Source organism: Bolinopsis microptera, chromosome 3, assembly GCF_026151205.1.
Source record: "Bolinopsis microptera isolate Bmic1 chromosome 3, MBARI_Bmic_1.0, whole genome shotgun sequence".
Taxonomy (NCBI): domain Eukaryota; kingdom Metazoa; phylum Ctenophora; class Tentaculata; order Lobata; family Bolinopsidae; genus Bolinopsis; species Bolinopsis microptera.
The window spans coordinates 20,836,187-20,858,193 of record NC_087074.1 but is presented as its reverse complement, the minus strand read 5'-3'; the positions used below and the strand labels follow the sequence as shown (position 1 = coordinate 20,858,193).

The 22,007-nt window shown below is 45.7% G+C and overlaps 4 protein-coding genes and 1 pseudogene across 4 annotated transcripts in view; 1 reads left to right on the top strand and 4 right to left on the bottom strand.

Annotated features, from left to right (window-relative positions):
* Positions 1-112: 112 nt before the first annotated feature.
* On the bottom strand, positions 113-988 carry LOC134813291 (cuticle collagen 2C-like; the record flags this gene model as incomplete). Its single annotated transcript, XM_063820981.1, is given in 2 exon segments — positions 113-284; positions 909-988. Coding segments are annotated over 2 exon segments (252 nt in total), but the record flags the coding sequence as incomplete, so codon positions are not given.
* A 696-nt stretch (positions 989-1,684) lies between these two features.
* Positions 1,685-2,982, bottom strand: LOC134813290 (cuticle collagen 1-like; annotated as a pseudogene).
* Positions 2,983-3,052: 70 nt separating this feature from the next.
* Positions 3,053-3,994, bottom strand: LOC134813289 (EMI domain-containing protein 1-like; the record flags this gene model as incomplete). Its single annotated transcript, XM_063820980.1, has 4 exons — positions 3,053-3,129; positions 3,356-3,369; positions 3,465-3,486; positions 3,922-3,994. Coding segments are annotated over 4 exons (186 nt in total), but the record flags the coding sequence as incomplete, so codon positions are not given.
* Positions 3,995-5,180: 1,186 nt separating this feature from the next.
* On the top strand, positions 5,181-5,858 carry LOC134813288 (circumsporozoite protein-like). The gene has a single exon (XM_063820979.1). The coding sequence runs from the start codon at positions 5,181-5,183 to the stop codon at positions 5,856-5,858; it is 678 nt and encodes a 225-aa protein (XP_063677049.1).
* Positions 5,859-6,102: 244 nt separating this feature from the next.
* Positions 6,103-22,007, bottom strand: part of LOC134812228 (solute carrier family 35 member F6-like) — a 47,048-nt gene continuing 31,143 nt past the window's right edge. Inside the window, exon 10 of the mRNA XM_063819493.1 lies at positions 6,103-6,789. Coding sequence (XP_063675563.1) covers positions 6,671-6,789 — 119 coding nt within the window. The 3' untranslated portion in view covers positions 6,103-6,670. The remainder of the gene's footprint in view (positions 6,790-22,007) is intronic.

The following is a 22,007-nucleotide window of genomic DNA, read 5'->3' as shown; positions in this document are numbered from 1 at the left end:
CAGGAGGTCCCGGTGAACATAATCCTAGATGCCCCAACAGTCCTAACGGCCCAGGAGGACCCGGTGGGCCAGGAGGTCCCGGTGGGCCAGGTGGTCCAGGAGGGGACAACCCTTACGGCCCTGGTGATCCAAGAGGACCAGGTGGTCCAGGAGGTCCTGGTGGGCCAGGAGGTCCCGGTGGGCATGATCCTAGATGCCCCTACAGTCCAAACGGTCCAGGAGGACCTGGTGGTCCAGGAGGTCCCGGTGGGCCTGGTGGTCCCGGTGGGCCAGGTGGTCCAGGAGGGGACAACCCTTACGGCCCCGGTGATTCAAGAGGACCAGGTGGTCCAGGAGGTCCTGGTGGGCCAGGAGGTCCCGGTGGGCATGATCCTAGATGCCCCTACAGTCCAAACGGTCCAGGAGGACCTGGTGGTCCAGGAGGTCCTGGTGGGCCAGGAGGTCCCGGTGAACATGATCCTAGATGCCCCAACAGTCCTAACGGCCCAGGAGGTCCCGGTGGCCCAGGAGGTCCCGGTGGGCCTGGTGGTCCCGGTGGGTCAGGTGGTCCAGGAGGGGACAACCCTTACGGCCCCGGTGATCCAAGAGGACCAGGTGGTCCAGGAGGTCCTGGTGGGCCAGGAGGTCCCGGTGGGCATGATCCTAGATGCCCCTACAGTCCAAACGGTCCAGGAGGACCTGGTGGTCCAGGAGGTCCTGGTGGGCCAGGAGGTCCCGGTGAACATAATCCTAGATGCCCCAACAGTCCTAACGGCCCAGGAGGACCCGGTGGGCCAGGAGGTCCCGGTGGGCCAGGTGGTCCAGGAGGGGACAACCCTTACGGCCCTGGTGATCCAAGAGGACCAGGTGGTCCAGGAGGTCCTGGTGGGCCAGGAGGTCCCGGTGGGCATGATCCTAGATGCCCCTACAGTCCAAACGGTCCAGGAGGACCTGGTGGTCCAGGAGGTCCCGGTGGGCCTGGTGGTCCCGGTGGGCCAGGTGGTCCAGGAGGGGACAACCCTTACGGCCCCGGTGATTCAAGAGGACCAGGTGGTCCAGGAGGTCCTGGTGGGCCAGGAGGTCCCGGTGGGCATGATCCTAGATGCCCCTACAGTCCAAACGGTCCAGGAGGACCTGGTGGTCCAGGAGGTCCTGGTGGGCCAGGAGGTCCCGGTGAACATGATCCTAGATGCCCCAACAGTCCTAACGGCCCAGGAGGACCCGGTGGGCCAGGAGGTCCCGGTGGGCCAGGTGGTCCAGGAGGGAACAACCCTTACGGCCCCGGTGATCCAAGAGGACCAGGTGGTCCAGGAGGTCCTGGTGGGCCAGGAGGTCCCGGTGGGCATGATCCTAGATGCCCCTACAGTCCAAACGGTCCAGGAGGACCTGGTGGGCCAGGAGGTCCTGGTGGGCCAGGAGGTCCCGGTGAACATGATCCTAGATGCCCCAACAGTCCTAACGGCCCAGGTGGACCTGGAGGTCCTGGTGGACCAGGAGGACCTGGTGGTATATGGCCTCACAGTCCAGAAGATTGCCCTTACAGTCCTGGAGGTCCAGGAGGTCAAGGTGGGCCAGGAGGACCAGGAGGTCCAGGAGGAGTCAATCCTTATGGTCCTGGTGATCCAAGAGGTCCAGGTGGACCTGGAGGTCCTGGTGGACCAGGAGGACCTGGTGGAATCGGGCCTCACAGTCCAGAAGATTGCCCTTACAGTCCTGGAGGTCCAGGAGGTCCAGGTGGGCCAGGAGGACCAGGAGGACCAGGAGGAGTCAATCCTTATGGTCCTGGTGATCCAAGAGGTCCAGGTGGACCTGGAGGTCCTGGTGGACCAGGAGGACCTGGTGGTATAGGGCCTCACAGTCCAGAAGATTGCCCTTACAGTCCTGGAGGTCCAGGAGGTCCAGGTGGGCCAGGAGGACCAGGAGGACCAGGAGGAGTCAATCCTTATGGTCCTGGTGATCCAAGAGGTCCAGGTGGACCTGGAGGTCCTGGTGGACCAGGAGGACCTGGTGGTATAGGGCCTCACAGTCCAGACGATTGCCCTTACAGTCCTGGAGGTCCAGGAGGTCCAGGAGGTCCAGGTGGGCCAGGAGGACCAGGAGGAGTCAATCCTTATGGTCCTGGTGATCCAAGAGGTCCAGGTGGACCTGGAGGTCCTGGTGGACCAGGAGGACCTGGTGGTATAGGGCCTCACAGTCCATACGATTGCCCTTACAGTCCTGGAGGTCCAGGAGGTCCAGGTGGGCCAGGAGGACCAGGAGGAGTCAATCCTTATGGTCCTGGTGATCCAAGAGGTCCAGGTGGACCTGGAGGTCCTGGTGGACCAGGAGGACCTGGTGGTATAGGGCCTCACAGTCCAGACGATTGCCCTTACAGTCCTGGAGGTCCAGGTGGGCCAGGAGGACCAGGAGGTCCAGGAGGAGTCAATCCTTATGGTCCTGGTGATCCAAGAGGTCCAGGTGGACCTGGAGGTCCTGGTGGACCAGGAGGACCTGGTGGTATAGGGCCTCACAGTCCAGACGATTGCCCTTACAGTCCTGGAGGTCCAGGTGGGCCAGGAGGTCCAGGAGGAATCAATCCTTATGGTCCTGGTGATCCAAGAGGTCCAGGTGGACCTGGGGGTCCTGGTGGACCAGGAGGACCTGGTGGTATAGGGCCTCACAGTCCAGAAAATTGCCCTTACAGTCCTGAAGGTCCAGGAGGTCCTGGAGGGCCAGGAGGACCAGGAGGACCAGGAGGAGTTAATCCTTATGGTCCTGGTGATCCAAGAGGTCCAGGTGGACCTGGGGGTCCTGGTGGACCAGGAGGACCTGGTGGTATAGGGCCTCACAGTCCAGAAGATTGCCCTTACAGTCCTGGAGGTCCAGGAGGTCCAGGAGGTCCAGGTGGGCCAGGAGGACCAGGAGGAGTCAATCCTTATGGTCCTGGTGATCCAAGAGGTCCAGGTGGACCTGGAGGTCCTGGTGGACCAGGAGGACCTGGTGGTATAGGGCCTCACAGTCCATACGATTGCCCTTACAGTCCTGGAGGTCCAGGAGGTCCAGGTGGGCCAGGAGGACCAGGAGGAGTCAATCCTTATGGTCCTGGTGATCCAAGAGGTCCAGGTGGACCTGGAGGTCCTGGTGGACCAGGAGGACCTGGTGGTATAGGGCCTCACAGTCCAGACGATTGCCCTTACAGTCCTGGAGGTCCAGGTGGGCCAGGAGGACCAGGAGGTCCAGGAGGAGTCAATCCTTATGGTCCTGGTGATCCAAGAGGTCCAGGTGGACCTGGAGGTCCTGGTGGACCAGGAGGACCTGGTGGTATAGGGCCTCACAGTCCAGACGATTGCCCTTACAGTCCTGGAGGTCCAGGTGGGCCAGGAGGTCCAGGAGAAACCAATCCTTATGGTCCTGGTGATCCAAGAGGTCCAGGTGGACCTGGGGGTCCTGGTGGACCAGGAGGACCTGGTGGTATAGGGCCTCACAGTCCAGAAAATTGCCCTTACAGTCCTGAAGGTCCAGGAGGTCCTGGAGGGCCAGGAGGACCAGGAGGACCAGGAGGAGTTAATCCTTATGGTCCTGGTGATCCAAGAGGTCCAGGTGGACCTGGGGGTCCTGGTGGACCAGGAGGACCTGGTGGTATAGGGCCTCACAGTCCAGAAGATTGCCCTTACAGTCCTGGAGGTCCAGGAGGTCCAGGTGGGCCAGGAGGACCAGGAGGTCCAGGAGGAGTCAATCCTTATGGTCCTGGTGGGCCAGGAGGTCCCAGTGAACATGATCCTAGATGCCCCAACAGTCCTAACGGCCCAGGAGGACCCGGTGGGCCAGGAGGGCCAGGTGGTCCAGGAGGTCCTGGTGGGCATGATCCTAGACGCCCCTACAGTCCAAACGGTCCAGGAGGACCTGGTGGTCCAGGTGGTCCTGGAGGGGACAATCCTTACGGCCCCGGTGATCCAAGAGGACCAGGTGGTCCAGGAGGTCCTGGTGGTCCAGGAGGTCCTGGTGGGCCAGGGGGCCCTGGAGGTCCCGGTGGACATGACCCAAGATGCCCTTACAGTCCAAATGGCCCAGGAGGTCCTGGAGGCCCTGGGGGAAAAGGAGGTCCTGGTGGGCATGACCCAAGATGTCCTTATAGTCCGTCAGGTGCTGGAGGACCTGGAGGGCCTGGCGGTCCCGGTGGATCCGGCGGTCCTGGTGGACATGACCCAAGATGCCCTTACAGTCCAAACGGACTTGGGGGGCCAGGTGGACCAGGTGGACCAGGTGGACCAGGTGGACCAGGTGGACCAGGTGGACCAGGTGGTCCTGGAAGTAAGTGCCCGTGTTTTGAGCACTGCATTTGTGGACCAAAGTGCCCTTACTGTAACCCAGAAGGCGATGATGATTCTGATCCAAACTATACGTCTTCAGATGATAGTTCAGATGAAGATGACTGTCCTTACAAGTTGGTATATCCTACCGCTCGACAGAAGCCACTACCAGATTCACTGTCAAATGTTTTACTGCCTAGAGGCACTAGACATTTCCCTCTTTACGTTCTCTTCAACCCTGACAAGTCTCTAAAACCAGGATTCGACCCAATAGCCGACGACAAACGACCAATTGTGGTTCTTCCAAGCTCTATGATGAACCCACCCGCAGGTGCTCCTAAAACCAGACCCTCGTACGTGATAAACGGAACCCCGATATATCCACATAAGTTCTATACCATCACGATTGAAGAAATAACCCGAATAGTACCAGGCAGACATTTCAGAAGGCGCAAGCTCCCCAAAAGAGGGTACTCTGTGAAAGTAAATGGGTTGAGGAGACCAATAAGCACTACTGTAGTGATTGTACAAGTTGAGGTGAGTCAACCAAGGCCGGGAGACGGGCCATGCCCTGGTTGTGCACAGCCTCCTCATTGTCAGATGCCTCAACCACCTGCACCTGCACCAGCTCCTGCCGGCTCTCCGCCAGGATCCCCGATTAGATCTCCATTGGGATCGCCCATCAGGTCACCGGTAGGATCACCAGCGGCCCCTAACAGGTCAACGATTTCAGTAACTATAAGCGGACAGCCACAGCAAGTTCTCCCAGAAAATGTTAGGCCGTCCAGAAGCCGTCCGGGTTTTAGCGTGGTAAGGGTCAATGGTGGAAGACATATGGTTCCTAACACCCTGTTATCCTTCTCACCAAACGCGCCTGCTCCTGCTGGACTTTTTAGACCGGCTAGAAATCCAATGGCACAACCTGCGGCTAATCTCAACCCCGGAATGTTCAAACCTGCGATAAACCCGATGGCACAACCTCGACCTGCAGCTAATCTCAACCCCGGAATGTTCAAACCTGCGATAAACCCGATGGCACAACCTCGACCTGCTGCTAACCTCAACCCCGGAATGTTCAAACCTGCGATAAACCCGATGGCACAACCTCGACCTGCTGCTAACCTCAACCCCGGAATGTTCAAACCTGCGATAAACCCGATGGCACAACCTCGACCTGCTGCTAACCTCAACCCCGGAATGTTCAAACCTGCGATAAACCCGATGGCGCAACCTCGACCTGCAGTGAACATTAACGCTGGTAACGCTGGTATGTTCAACCCAGCCCCCAATCCCATGGTACAGCAACAAGGATACAGACCAGCCGTTAACCCTGTGGCTAACCGAGTGGGAGTTTCTGTGAACGCAGGTGCAGTTAATCCTGGATTTGCAGCTAGAAACGTCGGATTTGGAGCAGGTGTAGTTAATCCTGGAGTTGCAGCTAGAAACGTCGGATTTGGAGCAGGTGCAGCAAATGCCGGATTTGGAGCAGTTAATGCAAGAATGAACGGAGCAAGCAGTGCAGCCAGTAGTTATGGAGCTCCTTCTATGGGCGGATTCGGGACAGCCTTCAACAATCTACAGAGATATTAGGGACAATTATAAACTTAATTTAGCTGGTATTAGCGAATAGTGACTGAGATATTATTTATAGTAACTATTTGTACCGTTAGAGTTAGACAGGGCGATGTGGTAAAAAGTTAATGGTTTTTGGAAATTGTATTGTTTTGTTTACTATTTGTAAATTGAGTTGATTTTTTGTTTCAAAAGATCACCCGAGTAATTATTTGGTAAGCTTTGTGATCCATTTATTTTAAATACAAGTAATACAACTGGATAACAACTTTAGCTTTAGCAACAAAACTGTTTAGATACAATACAAATATTGAACAAAAATACTCAAAATTAACAACATTATCATTGAAAACGTTCATTATTTAAAGCACTTTAATTCGCACAATTAACCAATTATGAGACAATTACACGCTAAAATAATTGAGTATATTACAGTTTCTACCTACTGTGTAGTTTACACAGTAAACATTTATAAGTTTTAATATCCTAGCAAACTACCAGTACTACACAACCAAACTACCAGTACTACACAACCAAACTAACAGTACTACACAACCAAACTACCAGTACTACACAACCAAGCTTTAAGTCATGGTTTAACAACCATCGGTACAAAATAAGTGATCAAAGTAAAATCAGTATAATCTAGTTTATCTCAACACAGTCAAACACCAATAAGTATAAATTACCTGTCATCAGCCAAAGCTATTGAAAATAATCAAGATAATTAGGAAAGAAAAATCATACAGAATCCTCCATATAGATACATCACAATATGAAAACTATTTGAAGTTCACCATGTCCCGATTATTATGACCTTCCCATCAGTGTTACTGGCGTCTGGCTTGTATGGAAGTACCGAGAGAAGCAGAACCATCCTCAGGGTTTATCAAGGTCTCGTGACCATCTCTGCCGCGTGTCAGCCACCACTGCTCCACTTTTAGTAACGCTGAAAGGATGATAAGGTGTTATTACGGTGTCTGACTAAGTTTAGCAGTGTTGTTATTTAATATACTGATCTGACTAAGTGTAGCAGTGTTGTTATTTAATATACTGATCTGACTAAGGAAGAACAACGTTTTTTCGTTAGATTTGGAAAATCGTCCTTTGTGACCCTGATCTGAATTTGAAGCAACAGTAAATGGGCTGAACTTAAAATTATTCAAGAGAAATATGAGTAGAGATGCCGTTACTATGTAACATTGCTAAGATGAGCGAATTAGGTTATTTGATTGGACATGACTGTGGCTGGCAGCAGATCTTTCAAGGAAGAAAATAAGAAAACCCGTTATTTGTACACAATTTCACATGTTTGATCGATAGCAACACAATACATCTAGCTTTAACATTTCCAATTATAGTTTACTTACTCTACTGCACAATTTACAGATACATCCCACTAAACAATTAAAAACTCAAGGAAATATTGCGTCGCTTCGGCAGCGTACACTTCATCGCAATTCGATTTAAAGGTTTGCAGGTTCAGGATTTAATAATAATAATAACAAAGTATTTATATCCCGCTCATATTAGCAACTAGTAACCAAAAATGGTACTAGCTACTAATGTCAGAGCGGCTGTCCAAACAAAATTCTCCAACAAAAAATTCTCATTTTCCTTTAAACTGCTTATTAGTAACACTAACGTCTAAAAAACTATAATATACGACAGACATGGTGGTACAATCAGACATCAGATGGAATATACTATAAGAGAAAAATAATAATCTCGACACATAATGGTTACCTTTATTTATTCAAAAGAATTTAATTAATTGAACTTCATTATACACTCTTTCCTAGTTTTAACTCAAATCTGATGCCATTATATGAATTAGATTGTTGGTATCTTGGGTGGAATAAGGACTGCAGTTAAGTTTGGCTGTTAAATAGTAGCCGTAACAATCCCTTCACAACAGAAGCTGTCTCTTCCTGTAATCTAGATTTATAGAAAAGTTTACACATAAAATAAACATGAACAATTACTCCTTCATAAAACAAACATGAACATTTACTTTTTCCATAAAACAAACATGAACATTGAACAATAACTCCTTTATAAAACCAACAATTACTCCTTTATCCGCTTTTAACACTATAATCAATCTGTCCTATCTCCTTAATGGAAATAACATTAATTGAAACTGCATTTTTGCGGACATCATAATACAAGCTTTGATCTTGTTCGACTCTTGACCGATGTAACCAGAATCTGATTCTTCGTACAGTAAACATCCTGAAACTGGGATTAACCAAGAGGTAAATGATAGGGTTGCTCCAGGAAGACCAGTACGCAAGAGACCAAGTTAGTTCCTCAAACTCAGGTCCAGTCACTGAGCGAAATATAATTGCAGCATACATGGGAACAAACGATGCTAACAAACTAAATGTCACTAAGATAACCACCAGCAAGTTCTTTTTGTTCACATTCCTGTGACTCTTCTTCATAGCATACATGATGAGGACCAAGTTCACAATCAACAGAGAGACACAGGGTATTAGATTGCAGATAGTTACCATCACCATATTAAGTAGATATCTAAAATGACCAGCAGCGTCAGCATCAACAAATGAGATGCAGTTGTAAGAAGTCTCTATTTTATCCGGATACTCAGTGATGCTGATCCAATGGAACTTCTCCACGAACCCGTAGCAAATCCAGAGGATGGGAGCAGAGAACATAACCAGCACGAACAGTGTCACCAGACCTCGCTGGCGTCTTGAAGGGTGTAAGTTGCGGAGTGGGAACACACATCTCAGTAGCTTGTTGAAGGAGAGCAGGTTGACTAGAACCACGTTGGCGACGAAGAAAGAGAACCTGTAACTTGCGTTAACGTAACAGAAACCCCTCCCAAAAATCCACCTCTCTCGTTGTACATGGTAATGAGATTAGGGGTTAGAACCAAGACACAGTTCCCAATGTCTGCCACTGACAGGTTCTTGATGATCCAGACGGACATTCTGTCGAGCTTGATGACGTTGTGGACGGTTGAGGCGTACAGGACGAACAGGTTCCCAGACACTCCCAAAATAAGGGACATTTGTCCGGACACGATCTGGATCCAGTTGACATAAGTCTGTGACATGACGGGCCTGTTGAAACTTAATAGTAAATTGACGATCGAATATAAGTTTATTTTAAAGTTGTTTCTCATACACAGTAATGACCGAATTAAGTGGCCAAATATTAGACTGGAATGATAAATCTGTTATCATTATATTTTTAAAGAACTAAACACATATTTTAAAAACTGATTATGATGTATTAATATATCATAAATGAGTCCATTAGACTTAAAGACACTCCCCTTACGAGGGGCTAGTCAGGCGGTAGTGGACTGTTGAGATTCGTCGCGCCTAAATACTTGCGACAAATGCAATTATATGTCAGCCAAGGTCAATCTTACATTCAAATAACAATATAAAATTACCAAAGATGGTCATACATGTTAAGATCGGTTATCAGTTATAACTGATATATTATGCGAAGATCAAAGTTAAGACCTTGTCTGTAGTACCATAGGTGTATCAAGCAAGTAATATTTATGTAATACTATAGAAATTTGGACACTTTAACTTTTTGGGGGCGAAATTGGAGAGAAATTAATTATTTAACGATTCATTATTATCCGAATAGACATGAGTTGGACCCAATTAGGAACCGGCCGGATATCCGGCTTTTATATCCGGATTTTGGGCTGACGGACAACTAGGAACCTTTCAATTTTACCTAGTTAACTAATTAACATGCAAGCTTGGGAAATCCAATCAGCTCCGACAACTAGGAACCAATCATGACATATCCCCGACAACTAGGAACCTCTGGTGATACTTTAAGCAGTCCACCGATTTCACAGCTGTGCTGTATATATTTCTGTCCGGGGAATAGTGATTTCTGTCCGGGGAATAGTGATTCCAGAACGTCAAAGGAAACCTGGGAGGAACCCTTTCCTCACTGGACAATGCTGGTCAAAATAGAACTTCACCACATTAAAAATATACTGATAAGTGTCCCCTTTCTTATCTCCAGTCAAAATATAAATCATCGGCAAACATTTCTGGTCAATAACAGCATGAATCGTATAGCTCTGGGTGAATATATTCGGGGCGACGTAAAACGTGCCGTCTGCAATCCAGTTGTTGTACTCTGCCAGCGTAGCAAGGTTCCGGGCTGTAGAGAAGGCAACGACTCGTACGTTCCGATCTGTCTTTCCGTCGAAGAGAACAATGTGCTCGTCCCGTCTCGTGGAGGTGCAGGTAGAGGGGAGAATGAATTCTTCTGAGGTCTTCGCTTCAGAGTGCTGTGCAGATCCGGACGCCTTGGCTCTACTGCGTTGTACCACCCGAGCGAGGGATTCCATGTTTGGTGGCGTCTGATTAGCTTCTGAGGTTGAATCTGCTAGGACTTCAGAGAGGAGGTTCTGGGTCACCGACAAGGGCTGTTCAGCAGCTTTCCGCATGCTCGGCTCACATCCTTGGATACGAGAACCAGCCCCTTTCGGACCCGGCTCACGTCCGTAATGTGAACACATACCGAGAGCTCAAACACTTCTTAATATACTTCATAATACACAGCTACTTACTAAACTGTCATGTGAACCCTACCCAGGTTCTTGGTTGTCCGGCTGTTAGGATGGTTATAATATGGATCACATCACAAATGATACGTCACTGATTGGGCCATGTGATGTGATACCTGTGGGAGGCCGAAATGAGAGGTTCCTAGTTGTCGGTCACCGGGATTTTGTATCCGGTTCCGGTCCGGTTTCTAAGAATTTGGCCGGCTATTCAACCGAAAATTTCTTTTTTAAATGTTCCTGAAATGCATATTTTTGTCTAAATTCTTTCTAATGGGCATCCAGTCAGTGCTCTCAGTGACCAGTGAATTTACGGTAACTTGTTATCTGTCTGCGAATGTTATAGACCCGTTCATGTGAGATTTTGTGTAACACAAAGAGTCAAACCAATTACCAAGAACAATGATGCTTTATTCATGAGCATTGCAAGCAGAGGGTTCCTTCTTTAATGTGGCAAGCAAACCCATTACTAACTCCCCTTATACTAAAGATTGAAAACAAAGGAAATTATGCTATTAACAAATTATGGACATTATCCTCGGTTATATCGACGCCACGAACTTGTGTGGGAAAGCTGGATTTTGGGCTTTGCTTCTAAAACAATTTCTACATTTGTGCTACGCAAAACGTAGTGAATTCTTGAAATGTACCTTTTGATTTTATTCCAACTCGTTTCTAGCTCAGCTCTGCTCATAGTCATACAACAGATCAATCAGTGACCGTTGCACTGTTTGCACAACATATCAACCAGTGACTGCTGCTCGCAGTGCGGAAATTTGTTGAAATTTGAGATAGGGCATGAACACAGTTTATAATCGGACTGTAAGTTTCTTTTTGTATTGTTTCTTCTTATTGCGTCCACATGGCTTTTAATATTATAATCGATAAAACCCCATAATGAAGTATTCATTTCACTTTTTTCCGGCAACTTCCGGCAGCCTCAAATTTCCTCTTTTTATTACCCGCTTCCGGCACGGCAAAATCCGGCAAACCGGAAAATAGATTGATATCCGATCGTTTCCTAGTCGTTTCCTAATCAATAAGAATTAAACAACATAAGCTCGCCGAGAAGTATAGTGTAAAATAAGGTTGGCAACCAGAACAGTCCTCCCGGGGCGTACCAATGGTCAACACTGCCTGCTCACAAAGGTACGGTAACGAAGTGGCGTACTCGGGTAATTAAAGTGTACGAGGGCACAATAGAGAAGTGTCGTACACGGTACTTAAAATATATACGGGTACGATATTGAAGTATCGTACACGGTACTTAAAGAAATATACGGGTACGATATCGAAGTCTCGTACACGAATACCTGCAAATCTCTAGCTCTCAAGCTCTGCAATTTCACTTTAGCTCTTACTGGCTACTGAGTGCCGTATAACTTTAAATGATCGAATGACTTGATCGAGTCCGAAGTTAGGTAAGAACAAAGGAAACAGGGTATTCGAACAATAAGTCTCGAAGGGCAATATATTATTATTTGATCAATAAACTAATACTAGTGACACATCGGCCACGTTACAGTGTTCTTCGGCAACGGTAATTTTATAAACCTTACCCAACAAGCCACTCGAAGAACTGCCGCTAACGGGGCAAGCAAAACCTACCAGCACTGGGTCACGTGACATCACATGGCGAACCACGTGACACTGCGCGGCCCAGTCTGTCCAATAACCTAACTTAACTAGCTAACCTGACTAACACGTGCCATCCTCCGCAAAACCATCCATAATCTATTCCACTAATCTAATCTAATCTTATACTAATCCTAACGGTTATTTAACACTAATACTAGAATATTCTAAAAGATCTAAAAAGCCTAAACCCTGCTGCAACCAGCTTACCATATTACACTAAGTAGAACGTCCGGGGACTTGAACGACTCCCCTAACAAACTAGCCCACTATGCTCCTATAACATATCGGATATTTAATGGATACCACATTTGTTAGAGGACCAACGAACAGGCCGATGAACTGGCAAAGCTTGGCAAAACCGGCAAAATAACCTCTCTGCTATCAATAGCTTGAACATCCATCACATTACCACAACAGTCAAGTTGGCAAACCAAAGCAGGCGATTAATTGATGAACCGGTTCGTCTAATGATCAGGGGTCCCGGTCGAGCTCTGGTAATGATACCACTACATTTCTTTTCTGGACCATATCCCACTTCAAACTTAAACGCACCTAGAAGAGAACCTGAGTTCTTTGCAGTACCATTTAACCGTTTATGTTATTCAGACAAGAGCATTTCTTACATTGGGCCTAAGTTATATAACAAAACAGTCAACATTATTAACAAGGACATAAAATACGTCACGACTTGCCTACAAGACAAATTCCTAAATTCATTCAAGTCTACAGTCAGCAAGCATGTGCTTACTGCACAAGCACTTAACCCGGATGACAAGCTCTGGTAAAGATACCATTACATTTCTTTTCTGGACCATATCCCACTTGTGTAATGGTTATTTGTAAAATAAAAGCAAAGACGATCTGCATTACCATATTATTATATGTGCAAATTGCACAATGAGCATAAATTGCACAATGAGCACAAATTTCACAACTTTGCTAATAACTAATAAGCCTCATGCTGATCACGAATATTTTCTTTGAGGGTAACTAATGCCTAGAGTAGCATAATCGTTCGTGAAGATATTATAGTTATCAAATATTTATCCATATCTATTAAATCTTCTCTACATTTCTCTTTTCTCGGTGGCTTCCCAAATATCCATTATAAAAACGAAACCTAATTATATCGAACAACAAATAATTTGACAAAACAGAATACGGTTAAAATTCAATATTTCAATATTTCTTAACCAAGTCATGGTGTTTTAATACATGCACTACTATTACTAATACTATTACTAGTAGCTCCATTATCCTCACAGCATCCCTCACAGCTTGAATATTAGTGAAACCACTATTACTATGCAATACTTTTACTAGTAGTTCCATTATCCTCACAGCATCCCAAAAATTATTCAATATGAGTGGGACCACTATGACTAAGGTGGTACGGACATGTTGTCAGAATGCCAGAGACGCGGACATGTTGTCAGAATGCCAGTGATGGTGGTGAGCTAAGTGATCAAATTAAAGCTCGCATATATTCCAGATAGAGCTGCTGCTGTGATGAATTACCCTGCATATTATTGAGGATATGTAAACCCACCAATTAAACCACTTTCCGATGGCTGATTTTCAAAAACTTTAGTTATTTTTCTTCCTCAGAATTTCGTCAGCATTATACCGAAAAAACCCCAGTATCATAACCGTTTCTTGAAATTAAGTCATTCGTACATTACAGTTACACGCGAACGAACGCACTCGACCACGGATTTTTCACTGATTATATTATATGACCAAATCTACTGCAAAGATACGAGAGTTAAGTATAAAAGTGATGATTATTAATTTCAAACACTGCTGTAATTTACAACCCTGTCCGGTGCTATCTTATCTCATTTACATATTAACCACTAACTTAGTGACTAATGAGGAGTAGGGACCCTATAATTAATTCTACCAGGGAGCTAACGAGTCTAAGTGCAGCGTGATGTATTATAAGTAAATTCGTTTGTAACGCCATATTATGAATATTTAGTGTTTACAGGTACAAGAAAAAAGAAAGAGTAGAGCAAAGAGCTGTAAGATAACATAATAGTTATAACAGAGAGAATAACAGGTGGCTGAGGAATATATGCTGTAGATTTACGATAATTATTGATTAATTATAATTCATTGGTATGGCGTTAGTTACACCAAGCATCCAGTCGTTTTCCTTGAAGAATCTCACTATATATATAAAGCGAGACGATATATATTATATATGGATGTGTTTATCCGTACCATTTTACTGACACCACGGTTATACGGGTTCCGTACTAGTCTCACTAATATCATCCCTAGTTGGTCTGCTCGTCAATTTTGCTCCGAAAAAAACTTGATAGTTGATCATACCATGTATTACGCGCGATACTGTATTACTGTGTCGTTACTATGTATCCCACTACTCTTACCAAATTTTTGCACGTGTGAAAACCATCTTTTATTGACTTTATAATGTGATCCCAATATAACATAAGTATCTCCTTATGCGCGCGTTTTAACGGTTAAACTATTATTATAGATAAATTACAGTATGGGATGGTGTACCTCTATATAAGTCTATTTACGTCTTCAGTTTACAAATCAGTGAAACACAAACATACTATGCGGGGGGACTACAGACGTTACTGCCAGGTTTCATAGCACTGAAAATCAATAACATCAGAAATTCAAATTCAAAGCAATGCAGTCATAGTATTACAAAGCCCCTAAACGCAACACTGCTTCAAACTCTATTATAACATGTACCTCTATATAAGTCTATATTATGTCATCTTATCACGCTTACCTATTCTCTGATAAGTAATTGTACATAAACTTACCAAGAATTTATAAACAATTACTTGAAAGCCTGAATAAAAACGTCACTAAGTTATGGAAAGTTCCCTTAGAGCTATACGTTCTAACAGACTACCAGTATAGAGTATAGACTGTTGATGCACCCAATGATATAATATCTCATATTGAAGATAGGTCACGTGACTAATAAAGGGCAAGTGACCAATAGAGATCGCGTAAATAATGGACGTCACCTACAGTCTACATGTGAACTGCCTTGGTACCCTAAGAAAAAAAAACAAACAGTATACAGGGTTCACTGTTCAGGGTTATATTCAATAAAACTTGAGATTTTGGTCTAATTCTACCTTTTTATCGACGGAAGCCCGCCTTGAACTGAAAGCCATCATTAGAGGTGTGAATTGTAATATCCATGGTATATGTCCAACATGGCGGCCATAATATCGACAGATTTACAGATTATATTGCAGGATAATTATTCCTCACGTGTCTAGTAGGACAGTAGGACCCCTACTGTTCTCCCTCTGTCGTGTTGGTTATTTTGGCAGACATCCTTGTATCCTGGCTCCTTAACGTTAGCAGTACTATCCGTTCAATTAGCACAAAATCGATCCATTTGGCAAAGTCACCGCGAATCCCTTAAGGCAGACTGTTAGAGGATTGTCATGCTATAGTATTGTAGGGGGACCCAGCTTGGGTTGAAGCTGCTCCCGGATTTAGTAATAAATAAACTTAGCGTTCAATCTAACAAGTGGTTACTTTTTAAAATACCCCGAAGAAAAAATAATGAAAAATGCTGCGTTGCTACTGCGTTATAAAATCAGAGTATCTGGAGTTGATGAGCGTGCTGCATGGGTGGTGGTCTGTATATGTAAAGAGTATTTCTTTGTTACTCGTCTCCAATTTGGAGACGGTATACCGGCAAGCTAATTAATGAGCACGATAACAGTAACGTTATTTCATTCATTATGTAGTAGTATGCAATGCTACTGTGCATTTATACTCCTCTAAATCATCAGAAAATGGAGCCAGTCGTGAGCCGCTGTTTATGATATCTACTGGGATGTGGATATACAGAGGAGGCACGTAGCCGGGGGGGGGGGGGGGGCAGGATACAGAGGGGGCACGTAGCCAGGGGGGGGGGCTACGAGCCAGAGGAGGCACGTAGCCGGGGGGGGGGGGGGGGGCAGGATACAGAGGAGGCACGTAGCCAGGGGGGGGGGGGGGCAGGATACAGAGGAGGCACGTAGCCAGGGGGGGGGCAGGATACAGAGGAGGCACGTAGCCAGGGGGGGGGGGCAGGATACAGAGGAGGCACGTAGCCAGGGGGGGGGGGCTACGAGCCAGAGGAGGCACGTAGCCAGGGGGGGGGGGGGCTACGAGCCAGGATACATAGGGCCTTTTGGAACCGTCGAGTAAGCGCAAGCTCAAAACAGTGCTGCTACAGTCGGGGTATCATTAGGTACGATGTAAGCGCAAGCTCAAAACAGTGCTGCTACAGTCGGGGTATCATTAGGTACGATGTAAGCGCAAGCTCAAAACAGTGCTGCTACAGTCGGGATATCATTAGGTACGATGTAAGGGAAATTTATTAAAGGAAATTTATAAATCTCACAAGTTTTGACCTATTTTTACACCCTTACCATCGTCTCAAAACACTGAACACAGCTTCAAGTTGAAAAATTAAAGCTACAAATAAATAAAATCGGCATTTGATTTTTTCACGTGAGTCTATAGTTATACATTTGTCGTCTCCTCTCAATATTTACGTTTATACAATACTACACTTGAGGGGGGGTGTCATGTCCGTCTATGTCCGCCTATGTCCTGTCCTTTTTGGATTCTATGAGACAACGGACGTGTTTTTTGGGACATTGGCGGACACGGACGGACATTGGCGGACTCGGACGGACATTGGCGGACTCGGACGGACATTGGCGGACTCGGACGGACATTGGCGGACCCGGACGGACATTGGCGGACTTAGATGGACATTGGTGGACATTAGCGGACATTGGTGGACATTAGCGGACAAACATTTTGAGGACTGAAGAGTACTCAAGAGTACTGAGGAGGATGGCTGAGAAGGATGGCTGAGGAGGATGGCTGAGGAGGATGACTGAGGAGGATGGCTGAGAGGGAGGAGAAGGATCAGGAAGACCCAGGAGGAGGAGGAGGAGGAGGACCCAGAAGGAGGACCTAGGAGGAGGAGGAGGAGAACTGAGGAGGATGACTCAGGAGGAGGAGGACTCAGGAGGAGGACTGAGAAGGAGGAGGACTGAGGAGGATGGCTGAGGAGGATGGCTGAGGAGGATGACTGAGAGGGAGGAGGAAGAGGAGGAAGAGGACTGAGGAGGAGGAGGAGAAGGACTGAGGAGGAGAAGGAGGACCCAGGAGGAGGAGGACCCAGGAGGAGGAGGACTGGGGAGGAGGACCCAGGAAAAGGCCCCAGGAGGAAGAGGAGGACTGGGGAGGAGGAGAACTGTTGAGGACTGATGAGGAGGACTGAGGACGAAGAGGAAGAGTAGGAGGAGGACTGAGGAGGGGAGGAGGAAGAAGACTGGGGAGGATCAGGAAGACCCAGGAGGACCCAGGAGGAGGAAGAGGAGGAGGACCCAGGAGGAGGAGGAGGACTGAGGAGGACTGAGGAGGAGGACTGACGATGACTGAGGAGGAGGACTGAGGAGTACTGAGGAGGATGGCTGGGGAGGATGGCTGAGGAGGATGACTGAGGAGGATGACTGAGAGGGAGGAGGAGGAGGACTCAGGAGGAGGACTCAGGAGGAGAACTTAGGAGAAATGAGAAGGAGGACTGAGGAGAACTGAGGAGGAGGAGGAGGAGGACTGAATAGGAGGAGGAGAAGGAGGGGGACTGGGAGAGGACTGGGGAGGAGGAGGACTGATGAGAAGGATGAGGAGGAGGACCCAGGAGGAGGAGGACTGAGGACCGAGGAGGAAGAGGAGGAGGATGAAGAGGAGGAGGAGGACCCAGGAGGAGTTGGACTGAGGAGGAGGACTGAGGAGGACTGAGGAGGATGGCTGAGGAGGATGACTGAGAGGGAAGAGGAGGATGAGGAGGAGGAGGACTGAGGAGGACTGAGAAGGAGGAGGAGGAGGAGGAGGACTTAATAGGAGGAGGAGGAGGGGGACTGGGGGAGGACTGAGGAGGAGGATGGAGGACTGAGGAGAAGGATGAGGAGGAGGACTGAGGAGGACTGAGGACTGAGGAGGAAGAGGAGGAGGATGAAGAGGAGGAGGAGGACCCAGGAGGAGGACCCAGGAGGAGGACTCAGGAGGAGGAGGAGGACTGGGGAGGAGGAGGACTGTTGAGGACTGATGAGGAGGACTGAGGACGAGGAGGAGGAGTAGGAGGAGGACTGAGGAGGGGAGGAGGAAGAGGACTGAGGAAGATCAGGAAGACCCAGGGGGAGGAGGAGGAAGAGTAGGAGGAGGAAGCTAAATGTTATTTCCATTTTTGTCCGTTTTTGTCCATTTTTGTCCGTTTTTGTCCGCTCTATTTTTTGTCCGTTTTGAAAATATAGGGTACCGAACGGACAAAAAACATGATCCCCTATAACAGCAAAAATTGAACATTTTATTTAGCAATTTAGGTGTCCATTAATGTCTGCCTATGTCCGCCTATGTCCGCCTATGTCCGCCTATGTCCGCCTATGTCCGCCTATGTCCGCCTATGTCCGTCTATGTCCGCCTATGTCCGTCTATGTCCGCCTATGTCCGCCTATGTCCTGTCCTTTTTGGATTCTATGAGACAAGCGGACATAGACGGACGTGACACCCCCCCCCCACTTGATGCCCATATAAGGAGTGTATACTACACGTGATAAACAGAACATAATTTATCACTTGGGATAAGTCGGTTATTGTGAGTATGCTTTAGGTAAAATGATGGGAATTGGCTCTACGCCAGGGAGATCCAAATTTTAAAGATACTTGCCGTTAAAAGAGAGGATCTAAACCTTACAAGGAAAAGGAAAAGGAAATATAAAGATTGGAGAGTCGAACCACTCTATTATCTAAACCATATACCATAATTTACACTGTACATCCTAATCCATATATCCGAACACCTCAACAATTGACTGCTCTATTTCAGTACAAACACACATTACTTAACAGTAAAATTCACCATAATTTAAACTAAATGACTCTGTCATTGTATGTTACATTTTACCCTTTATTAGCCTTATTTTACATTTTACCCTCCGTTAGTCTTATTTTACATTTTACCCTTTATTAATTATTAGCCTTAATTTACATTTTACCCTTTATTAGCCTTATTTTACAGTTTACCCTCCGTTAGCCTTATTTTACATTTTACCCTCCGTTAGTCTTATTTTACATTTTACCCTTTATTAGCCTTATTTTACAGTTTACCCTTTATTAGCCTTATTTTACATTTTACCCTCCGTTAGTCTTATTTTACATTTTACCCTTTATTAGCCTTATTTTACATTTTACCCTTTATTAGCCTTATTTAAGAGACGGCTGAAGATACAACATTTCAATTGTTTGTATCTCTTCTTCTTCTTCGTAGGGGGCAGTTGCAGTGGTCTTTACTACTAAGGAATAGATCAAAACCACTATAAGATAGAGCATTAAAACAAAAAAATTGTTTGTATCAAAAAATGGTCAAAGTTAATAATTTGTAGGCCACTCCCTCTACATTATAAGAGAAAAAACTAACTTTCTATTTTGGCTCAGATGTTGACGATAGGTAACAGATTTCCAAGTCCACTAAAAAGGCAGAATATCGTCATGACTACAAAGTTCATAAAACTTAAACCAAACGTCCAGCTGTAACCATTACTTCACAAAAACACGTACACACTCCACCCCATCCAGAACCGTTATCACTCGCATCCTCCCAGACTTATCAATCCTTCTTAATATAGTGATAATAGCCTCACTCTCCGTCATTTTGCCCTGAATCTTAATTGAACCGTCGCCCCCTATCACAGCTGTAGCCGTGTAAAACTTTTGGAAAATCTGGTCCCTGAAGTTACGCCCGTCCAAGGGGATAACTTTCTTGTTAATCTTGCTGTTCTGAACAGTGATTACCTTCATTGTGTGGCCCGGAAATGATATCTTTTGCGACAGTTTCATTTGAGCAGCATTCTGACGAAGAAATGCAGGGGTTCCAAGCTTTTTGAGGAAGAGGTCCAGGTTCTTGTGGCTAACACTTTCCCAGTCTCCCGCCAGTTTTCTGTGTTCTCCCATGGTCTACAGTGGTCTGCAGTGCCAGTTGGAGAATTACTATATCAACTTTCAACCTTATCACTTATAGTAAATACAAGTTAAGTGGTTATTGGACAGAAGACTGTCAAAATATTTAAAATGCAATTCAATCGCGATGATCTGATGAAATATTCCTGATGAAATATTCCTGATTAAATATTCCTGATTAAATATTCCTGATGAAATATTCCTGATGAAATATTCCTGATGAAATATTCCTGATGAAATATTCCTGATGAAATATTCCTGATAAAAGATTTTTATGTCTTGAAATTTAATTAACAACCAAATTTTAACAAGAAACATGTTATGAGAGGCTTACACACATAAAAATTCGGATGTAAGCAAGTTGATAGCTATCTCCTGATCACTAAAACTACACAATGAGGTACGGGTCAGGTACCAACATACCAGTACAGTAATTTGATTTAATGTGAAACAGTTACTCACAATGCCATGCAGTGCAACATCAATTAAAACGTGATCTTAGATATTTCATGCAGGCGGATCGTGGTCTATATATAGGAAATAACTTTACGATTCATGTCGGTGAAGCTAAAACAGACAAAAGAAATGTACGTTCGTGACATTTGGTTACTATTTCGTGACATTTGGTTACTATGGTTACTATATACGTACATGCGCACGTGCATGAGAAAGGGCATCACGACTGTTCGACAAAATGGGATAAATTGTTAAATGGACTTGATAAAGAATTGATAAGGATTCATTGTGTAGTACAATTTGTAACACAATTGCCAAAGTACCGAGCTAGAGCACCACGATAAACCATTGAGTCTGATCTCTGTAACATTTTCATCAGAAATATAATCAAACAATTTAAGTTTGAAACAATAACATCCATTGTAGTTTCGAATTGCTCTTACAGGGGGTAAAAAAGTCCCGTAATTAATTGTTGAGTAGAAGTAACTATTTAGAACACCGGCACAAGTACGAGGGTACTTGCCGGACAATAGTAATGAGGGATACGAAGGAATTGGTAACTAGGTTACTAGAACTGGTTACTAGGTTACTAGAACTGGTTACTAGGTTACTAGAACTGGTTACTAGGTTACTAGAACTGGTTACTAGGTTACTAGAAGTAACTATTTAGAACACCGGCACAAGTACGAGGGTACTTGCCGGACAATAGAGTGGATCTCGAACGACAGATTATTGAATTTCAGGGGGATTTGAACTTCCGAACAGTGCAGGTTTTTCTTTTCTTTTGACATTTATTGGGCGGTGTAGTATACAAATCTTGAATTTTATAATAAGATTTGTCAATTAACCTGGTTATCAGGTTCAGGCTGATGTTTACAGGCGAATGAGTTAAAATAATGAGTTGTTCATTCCTTACAAGGGGAGCTTTTACTAGTCATGCAATCCCAAATAATAGATCATGTTTTGTTTAAGTAGGCCTCTCTACCATTTCCCTGCCAATAACGTTCCTGGTTTAGATCATGAGTGAGGATACAATAGCGGCAAATGACGACTCTTCTATGAGGGGAGGGGGCAATTTCAGACCAATCTTCACAGACCACACAACAATAAACTATTTGATGTCACATCTCGATCTCCAATGTCAGAACTTGCCCGGTATTTAGCCTCTCTTTTAGTACTAATGAGAAGGACTAGTGACAACAACAGTTCCACGCATACTGCCTCATCTCAGTCAGATGATAACTAACAGGTTCAACAACTCTCATCTATAATATAGACTTACTGTGTTTCTCTTCTCGTGAGGCCTCTAACAGGTTCAACAACTCTCATCTATAATATAGACTTACTGTGTTTCTCTTCTCGTGAGGCCTCTAACAGGTTCAACAACTCTCATCTATAATATAGACTTACTGTGTTTCTCTTCTCGTGAGGCCTCTAACAGGTTCAACAACTCTCATCTATAATATAGA

Coding starts and splice junctions, on each gene's coding strand:
- LOC134813288 (XM_063820979.1), top strand. CDS start 5,181: ATGGCACAACCTGCGGCTAATCTCAACCCCGGAATGTTCAAACCTGCG.